The 8704-nt window shown below is 37.2% G+C and overlaps 1 protein-coding gene and 3 long non-coding RNA genes across 4 annotated transcripts; 3 read left to right on the top strand and 1 right to left on the bottom strand.

Moving 5' to 3' along the window:
* Positions 1 to 198: 198 nt before the first annotated feature.
* On the top strand, positions 199 to 1456 carry LOC136755434 (uncharacterized). Its single transcript, XR_010817677.1, has 2 exons — positions 199 to 449; positions 1200 to 1456. It is a non-coding gene; the product is annotated as an uncharacterized LOC136755434 (long non-coding RNA).
* LOC136755436 (uncharacterized) lies at positions 1202 to 3305 on the bottom strand. Its single transcript, XR_010817679.1, has 2 exons — positions 3251 to 3305; positions 1202 to 2503 (listed from the first exon to the last, which is right to left on the bottom strand). It is a non-coding gene; the product is annotated as an uncharacterized LOC136755436 (long non-coding RNA).
* Positions 3306 to 4192: 887 nt separating this feature from the next.
* On the top strand, positions 4193 to 4783 carry LOC136755435 (uncharacterized). The gene is made up of 2 exons (XR_010817678.1): positions 4193 to 4390; positions 4527 to 4783. It is a non-coding gene; the product is annotated as an uncharacterized LOC136755435 (long non-coding RNA).
* A 969-nt stretch (positions 4784 to 5752) lies between these two features.
* Positions 5753 to 8265, top strand: LOC136755433 (pre T-cell antigen receptor alpha). The gene is made up of 5 exons (XM_066712010.1): positions 5753 to 5875; positions 6577 to 6891; positions 7375 to 7425; positions 7524 to 7629; positions 7962 to 8265. Coding segments are annotated over exons 1-5 (510 nt in total). The 5' UTR covers positions 5753 to 5838; the 3' UTR covers positions 7963 to 8265.
* Positions 8266 to 8704: the final 439 nt, after the last annotated feature.

Consider the following 8704-nt stretch of genomic DNA (forward strand, 5'->3'; position numbering starts at 1 on the left):
CCAACCCAATCAAGGATTCATTGTCATTATCGTGTTTAGTTGAAGAAAAACAAGTCTCTACGTTGTGTGTTCTATCCTAGCCAAGATTGCTAATCAGGGGTGACCTTGTGATAAGACTTCTGTATATCTCAAACAAACAACATCTTGCAATTCAACAACTCTACAAAAGCAAGTTTCACACAGGACATTTAATTTTGTATTTTTCCATTCACCCTCATCAATCAATAACTCCAAAGGTTTCACAATGGTATTACGCTATTGTTTTGGGAAAGTAGAGAGGGAGTTACTTCCCATAAACCCAACCCCCATTTCTCTGTATATATTGATGTGCTTCACAGTGGAAACTCCACTTTTTTGCTAGACTCCTTGAAAGATGGGTTTCCGCTCCAAAATGCTGAAGGCGCTTATTCTCCTGAGTTTTGTTCTTCTCTTTGTGGAACCGATTTCAGGTAAGCAGCTAAGCTTGGGCTGAGCTTCATTGTCCAAGTTATGGAAAAGGATGAACCAGGGGCGGTTCTAGACTTTGGGTTGGCTTTGTGGGGCTGAGGGTTATTTTTCTGGTGTAAGAGCTAGGGGGTGGGGGGATGATTACGGTGTTTTTTCCAGTGTAAGAGCGGGGGGGTAGGTGGTGTTGGGCTGACGGTGTTTTGTCTGACTATTTGAGCATGCCATTACTTCATATCCAATATTATTTTTAGGGGGGCTGATTGAAAATACAGGGGTGCAAAATCTGCTCTTGGTTGTAAAGCAATTTTTTTAAACCAATTCAGGTCACATAAAAATCTCCTTTGAAAGGATTTATATGAAATAGCTGATGCATCAACTCTCCTCAACTGTAAACTGTAAACAAAGTGATTCTGTTAAATGCACCAATTTAAAAAATCACTTGTTTGCCATTGCATAACTGCTATCATTTGTAAATCAGAATGTCATTATTTGTGATAATTAAGTTGAATTCTAGGGAATAATACATTTTGTAAAATGTAAATATATTGTAACATTAATTGTAACATTAATTTGGATATTAACCAAATTCCAATTAACCAATCACTGTTGTTCCTTTAAATATATATATATATATATATATATATATATATATATATATATATATATATATATTAAGCATCATTATCTTACTGCACTTGGGTTGTGAATTGTCAGACATTTATTGACTAACTCTATTTCTTCTCTATATTCAGGCTTCTTTTATGACACCATGGAGTGCAAGGCAAATCGTGGAGACTGCCGCTCTACCGGTCGGTGCTATACATATGAAACGAGGATTGGCAGCTGTAATAATGGACTCTGGGCTTGCTGTAAGCATAAATGAAAAGCCTCACAATACGACTGAAGCCCCTTGAAGTGCCACATTCGACCCAACATGCCATGAACATGCAATCTTATTACAAATGTATGTCTATTATTGTTTTGCATTAATAAAATTGTAGGCACTGCATTTTTGTTGTTGTTTTTCATTTTAGTTTAAGTTTTACTTCATTAATACATTGTGGAAATTTGTCTCAAATCAGAATTCCTGATCAGGAAAGACGATTGTTTGTCCTGATACTGAAGATCTCTACAGCTTTTTCTGTGGCTTAAGGTTAAACATTACAAAAGAAAAGGGGGATTAAAACACACACACAGATATTTATTTATTCAATTATTTATTTTCCTGAATTCCTCGCATACAATCCACATTCAGAAATTAGGTTCTGTAGAAGATATTCAGTTGAAAACAAAAACAGAGAGAGCAGGTGTGTAGGCTGTATGTTCCTACAGCTCTGGTGGGGAATCGCTAGACAGGGTTAACCTCTGATCAGCTGGGTGATATGAAGAGTCTACCCTCAAAGCAGACTAGCGCTTGTCAGGGTGAAGTAGATGTGTGATTCGCCCTGATCATCACGCCTGTAAAGTAACGCTGAAATACTGTATAAGAGCAAAAATACATTGTTCAACCAAAGATTAATTCATGTCACACCAATACATTCAATCTTTTTAAATACATAGTTAAAGAAACACCATCATTGAAGGTCATAGTCGCAGAATTCAATTGTTGCTTCTTATTATTATTTACATCGATCTATCTATCTATCAATCTATTCTACAGTTCATAAAGACCAAGGTTGAAAGCTGAAAGCCTGTGAAAGTTAAGAATAAGAATAAAAATTATTATTTCAGGTCAATGGTTAATTCTTCTGTTTTTTGGACATTTAGAGTAGTGTTAATAAATCCGTGGATCTGTCTTCTGAGGTTGTTCTTTCCATTCTGCCCTTTAAGACCATTGGGTACATGCCACATGTTTCTAGTGGATTCCCTGTAGCTGAAGTTACTTTCTCGAGTGTGTGGGGCTGGCATAAGGTCACCTGACCCTGCTTTGATAAGCACGCTGTGTAGACAGGGAGCTCAGTACAGATGCACCATGCAGCAGGATGCTGCTTTGCGTCCTCATTCTTCAACTAGTGGCAAGTAAGTAGCAATCCAATCTTTATACTGTAATCGTGTCCTGCAAATCATTAATAGTGTTAGTTTAATATTAATCAAAATACAGAATATGGATCTTTCATTCTGTGACAAATGTGTTTAATGTGACTTATGTATATTTCATAGGCAGTTTAGAGATATGATAATTGGTCATTATGTGATTCTCCCAAGAACTGTTCTCATTGTGCAATGATTGATGCGGTTCAACCTATAAGGGAATGGAAAAACACACCACAATGGGGTTACTATAGTGTTTCTGTTATTGAAATGAATAAAATCACCCTTGGGTTAAAAAACGTGTGTGTGCCTTTTGTATTCATTTCCCGAACATGGATGACATAAACAAACACAGCGAAGACAGACGTGTGTCATAAGATCTATTGCCACAGAGGCAGAGGTGATAAAGAATAGGTACAATTGTAAAACACCTCCCTATGCCACCTTCCTCTAAATACAGTGCTGCAATACCATGTTCCTGGTCTCAGTGTACATTTCCGTGTACTGTGACATTTATAAAGACATTCAATCACATTCTTACACTGATGTTCTTGCCAACAGTCATGGCGCTTTTGGCAGTTGTTACAGAGGTACTCTGGTCAGAAAGTCTGATTTGCTTTATTCTCTGTTTCTAAGATGCAGACTGCACATATTATAGCATCACTATTTCTAGCACACTACATTAAGCAACGAGGTCCTCTGTAATATTACTGAACAAAAATAAAAGTGTGTGATTCTAGACTATAGGCTGCCAGTCTGATTGCTATTTTACCTTCATTTAAGCTGCATCTTTGAGGCCCAACAATCTCTTCTAGCTCTGAGTTTTCATTTTCACTTTCACTTTTTTTACCCACAATTCCCTCTCTGCTGCAGCAGCTCAAGAGCTCACATATAAACCCCACAGCAGGTAGACTTCATAAAGAGAATTCCAATATAAGCCTTGTCCATTATATTACATCCATTACCAATCTTTAACATAAGTTAGATACAGCCGTTTTGTGTCTGTTTACAACACTAGAAAAATGAATGCACTTTAATTTGACTGTGACAAATATGCTTAAGATATAACAGTGTGAATAGTCTGTGAAAACAAGTGTATATACTGAACTTAATTTACAGTAAACAGGGACAGGAAACCTCACAGAGCCACACTTACACCATAATATCACTGACAATGTTATGATTTCTGGAGGATTGTTTGAAGACTTGGTGAAGTAACATGAAGAAAAAAGCCAAGTAAATGTTTTCAACAAATTATTGTTTCAGAAATATAAAAACACTTTAATGTAAATGTTGTACTGTACCAATCATGTTGTGAAATAAATCACCCCTTTTCACTTTTTAATAACCTGTAAGAATGGTGAGTATGTTTAAATATTAATAAATTATAAGGTTGGCTTGAAAATAAGCAGTTCCATCTGCTAAACGTATATCCATCTGCTTGTTAATACTCCATAACCAGTTTATATAAAACACCCTGTGATTAGGCATAGTTATAGCCATTGTCTAATTTGTGTGTTCACAGTAGAAGTGGAGCTAGAACACAAAGCCCTATTGTCATTAGATGTTTAATTGAAGAACCACAATCCTGTTTAAGGTGTGTCCTATCCTGGACAACACTGCTATTGACTGTCAACCTACAATTCAGCAAAGTGTGACATGACATCAATTCAAAGGTATGACAATGGTTGCCCAATGCAGCATATTCAAGTATTACACGATTGTTTTGGGAAAGTACAGAAGGAAGTACTTCCCATTAACCCGACCCCCATTTTTCTGTATATATTGATGTGCTTCACAGTGGAAACTCCACTTCTTTGCTAGACTCCTTGAAAGATGGATATCCGGTCCAAAATGCTGAAGGCGCTTCTTCTCCTGAGTTTTGTTCTTCTCTTTGCGGAACCAATTTCAGGTAAGCTAAGCTTGGGCTGAGTTTCATATATATATTAAGCATCATTATCTTAAAGCATTTGGGTTCTTAGATGTTAGAAGGCTTTGTGGACCACATTTCTTGACTAACTCCAACTCTGCTTATTCTCTATATTCAGGCTTCATTTATGACACCTTTGTGTGCAAGACGAACGGTGGAGACTGCCGCTCTACCGGTCGGTGCTTTACATATGAATCGAGGATTGGCAGCTGTAATAATGGACTCTGGGCTTGCTGTAAGCATAAATGAAAAGCCTCACAATACGACTGAAGCCCCTTGAAGTGCCACATTCGACCCAACATGCCATGAACATGCAATCTTATTACAAATGTATGTCTATTATTGTTTTGCATTAATAAAATTGTAGGCACTGCATTTTTGTTGTTGTTTTTCATTTTAGTTTAAGTTTTACTTCATTAATACATTGTGGAAATTTGTCTCAAATCAGAATTCCTGATCAGGAAAGACGATTGTTTGTCTTGATACTGAAGATCTCTACAGTCTTTTGGCTTAAGGGTAAATATTACAAAAGAAAAGGGGGATTTACACACACACACACATCCATCCACCCATCCATCCATTTTCGAAACTGCTTATCCTGGTGAGGGTCGCAGGGAAGCCAGAGCCGATCCTGCAGGCATAGGGCGCAAGGCAGGAATACACCCAGGACAGGACGCCAGGCCACACACATATTTATTTATGTATTCAATTATTTATTCTCCTAAATTCCTCGCATACAATCCACATTCAGAAATTAGGTTCTGTAGAAGGTATTCAGTTGAAAACAAAAACAGAGAGAGCAGGTGTGTAGGCTGTATGTTCCTACAGCTCTGGTGGGGAATCGCTAGACAGGGTTAACCTCTGATCAGCTGGGTGATATGAAGAGTCTAACCTCAAAGCAGACTAGCGCTTGTCAGGGTGAAGCAGATGTGTGACTCGCCCTGATCATCACGCCTGTAAAGTAACGCTGAAATACTGTATAAGAGCAAAAATACATTGTTCAACCAAAGAAAAATTCATATCACACCAATATACGTTATCTTTTTGAATACATAATTCAAGAAACACCTTCATTAAAGGTCATAATCTCTTATTATTATTTACATCTATCTACAGTATATATCTATTTTATGGTTCATAAAAACCAAGGTTGAAAATTGAAAGCCTTATAATATGAATAAGAATAATTCCTTCAGATCAATGGTTCATTCTTCTGCTCTTTGCATATTTAGATGAGTATTAAGAAAACCATGTATCGGTCTTGTGAGGTTTTTCTTTCCACTCTGCCCTTTAAGACCCTCAATGGGAACATTCCCTTCAGCTGAAGTTACTTTCTCAAGTGTGTGGGGCTGGCATAAGGTCACCTGACCCTGCTTTGATAAGCACGCTGTGTAGACAGGGAGCTCAGTACAGATGCACCATGCAGCAGGATGCTGCTTTGCATCCTCATTCTTCAACTAGTGACAAGTAAGTAGCAATCCAATCTTTATACTGTAATCGTGTCCTGCAAATCATTATTAGTCTTAGTTTTATATTGATCAAAATACAGAATATGGAACTTTCATTCTGTGTATATCTACAAGACAAATGTATATTATGTGTAAATGTATATTTCATAGGCAGTTTAGAGATATGATAATTGGTCATTCATGTGATTCTCCCCTGAATGTTCTAACTGTGCACCTGTGTTTGATGATACTTTTAGTTTTATTTTCCTCTGGTTCTGGTAGTTACTCTATTAGAGAGCATGTGACCTAGAAAAAGTAACATCTGATGGGATGAATACAAAAATCATATATAGAGAAATAATTAAATGTGATAGATGTTATATCTGTGTTGTGTGTGTTAGATCTCTGTGGTGGTTTGTTCACAGCAAAGCAAATGAGTAACAATAGGGAATCACAGAGGAATGTGATGATGTACTACCAATAAACAAAACACATCAGCTTGTAAATAAAACTACAGCAGGCTGAGAGAAGTCCTGAGCATTGGCAGACTCAACAGACTAGTAAATCTCAGGTTGATCTATTTGGTTTTATGAATAACATGGTCCCTGGAAGAATACAGCACAGTTTGTTGTTAATAGTCCTTCCACAACTGATATGCAGATAAACAAATGTACACTGTGGAGTACAATTCAGCACATTTGTTTCCCCAATCTTTTGCAGTAGTGGGAGTGGAGGCCGATATCTTCGCCACAGTAGCCCCTCCGATTCACAGCACAGGCGGTGGCGGTGGCAGAACTCTCCTGGTGTGTTTGGTCAGTGACTTCCTTCATACCAACGTAGAGGTGACGTGGCTCTCCAATGGCACAGAGCAATCACAAGACTATGTGACCTACAGTGTTGCGAAGGAAGACGACGGGACACACAGTGCAGTTTCGCTCTTATCGGTTGACTCAAATGAATGGGATCTATATACCTGCTTCGTGAATTACAGGAGGACTACAGTGGTGGTTAGCAGACAATACACAGATATAGCTGGTAAGATTTAAACTCCTGCATAGGAATGGAGAAAATCTGCTGCAGGAATTAAAATAGTCAAATCTTTAACCCTCCAGGGAATCACACACACACAAAAAAAATGTGTACTGCCAAAAACTGTACTGGAACAAAAAATATCATAGGCTACCAGAATGTGTCACATTGGAGCAAACCATGCCATAAGGGACTAAAAAGTGTCACATGGTAACATAGGGGACAAAAAGTGTCAGTCAGTGCCCACCAAAATGCATTCATTTATTAGAGCACAGTGAAAAGATTATTATACATAATTTTAGCGTTGGCATTATGAAGGTGTTTTATTTGGAACATGGCATTATCATATAGTCATTACATACAAATGTTTTATGAACTATTCTTTCACATCTACAAATTCAAGAGACAAAAGCATTGCTCCAAGACAACACAATGCCATAAGTACAGTCATGTAATATTTGTTGTTTTGCATCTCCCAATTCACCTCAGATGAAGACCTGGACGACACATGCTATGAAGGTCACAGGAATGTCTCTGAAGGTAAAGATGAAAATTTGAGAAGGAATTGATGAATTAATTTATGATCCATTGAAAACCTAGTCAAAGTTTACTAATCCAGGTGTCTCTGTTCTTCACAGATATTCACAATCAGTCAGATGCCATATTTATTCTGGCTCTCAGACTCCTGCTGTTAAAGAGCACTATCTTCAACTTTTTGCTGACCATGAAACATATTGTAGAATGGTAAGCATTAGATCTTTTTTTTTCCCCAACCAAAATACAATAAATTGACACACTGGATTATAAGAATAATTCACAAATTATCTTTTGTGTAGAATATCTAGACTAAACCTGGCTAAACTCCTGTATTTTAGTGCATGAGGACAGAAAAGCTTTTCATCATTTAACTGAACATCTTGAAGTTGAACTAATATTGCCACAACTAATATATATAAGAAACTTTAATTAACTTATTGAGAAACCATTGTGTTGTACACAGTGTGTTGAGAGAGGCACAATACATAAAAGGATAATTTTCAACTAAATTGAAATAATATTATGTTTATTTCTCCTAGATGCTCAGATTGGAGACTTGGAACTATAACCCTGGTTAACTGGAGTCTCTTTACACTACTGTTCCCAAATATGGCAGTAACGTATTGGCTGAGAGAAAAAGCCTAACATTTCATTCCACGTAGCGAGACTGAATGCTACCCCTGAGGAATACTTTTCACTTTTTCTTTTAAACGGGCTTCCTGCACTGGAATCCAAACATAATGTCAGGACAACCTGTGGACATTTATATTGATCTCACTAAACTCTTACGAGAATATAGCAAAACAACAGCATGTACACATTTCACATTTGTCAATACCAATGTTGTTGGCATTTTGATAAACTAATATGGAAGAGTCTGTGCGTGCTACAGCGTCGATTCCAACTGTATTGCAGGGTGAAAGGCCTAAAACTACCTTTGCGTTTGTTCTTAAATGTTTTTATAAATGTGAAAGATATGATAATCCTTATGTTAAGGAACTGAGAAATGTGTGTGCTTCATTTCTTTATGTTTTACTTTATTTTATATTGAACTGATGGCTACTTAAAAGTAAGTCTGTGTTTAATTGTATTAATCAAAGTTAAATGACAGGATCTTGTGCGGGAAATTAAGGGTTGGATTTAGGGAAGGGGTGAGGTTAGGGCAGGGTTCAAAGGTCAGGTGAGATTTAGGACCATGGCTAGGCTAATGATTTTTGTAAAGGTTAGAGTTCAAATCAGTGTTACTGTTTGGGTTAGAGCTAGGATAACGTATGATTTGGAG

The sequence above is a fragment of the Amia ocellicauda genome, chromosome 8 (assembly GCF_036373705.1).
Source record: "Amia ocellicauda isolate fAmiCal2 chromosome 8, fAmiCal2.hap1, whole genome shotgun sequence".
Taxonomy (NCBI): Eukaryota; Metazoa; Chordata; class Actinopteri; order Amiiformes; family Amiidae; genus Amia; species Amia ocellicauda.

Coding starts and splice junctions, on each gene's coding strand:
- LOC136755433 (XM_066712010.1), top strand. CDS start 5,839: ATGCTGCTTTGCATCCTCATTCTTCAACTAGTGACAA. Junction 5,876..6,576: donor CATTCTTCAACTAGTGACAA/GTAAGTAGCAAT, acceptor AATCTTTTGCAG/TAGTGGGAGTGGAGGCCGAT. Junction 6,892..7,374: donor ACAATACACAGATATAGCTG/GTAAGATTTAAA, acceptor AATTCACCTCAG/ATGAAGACCTGGACGACACA.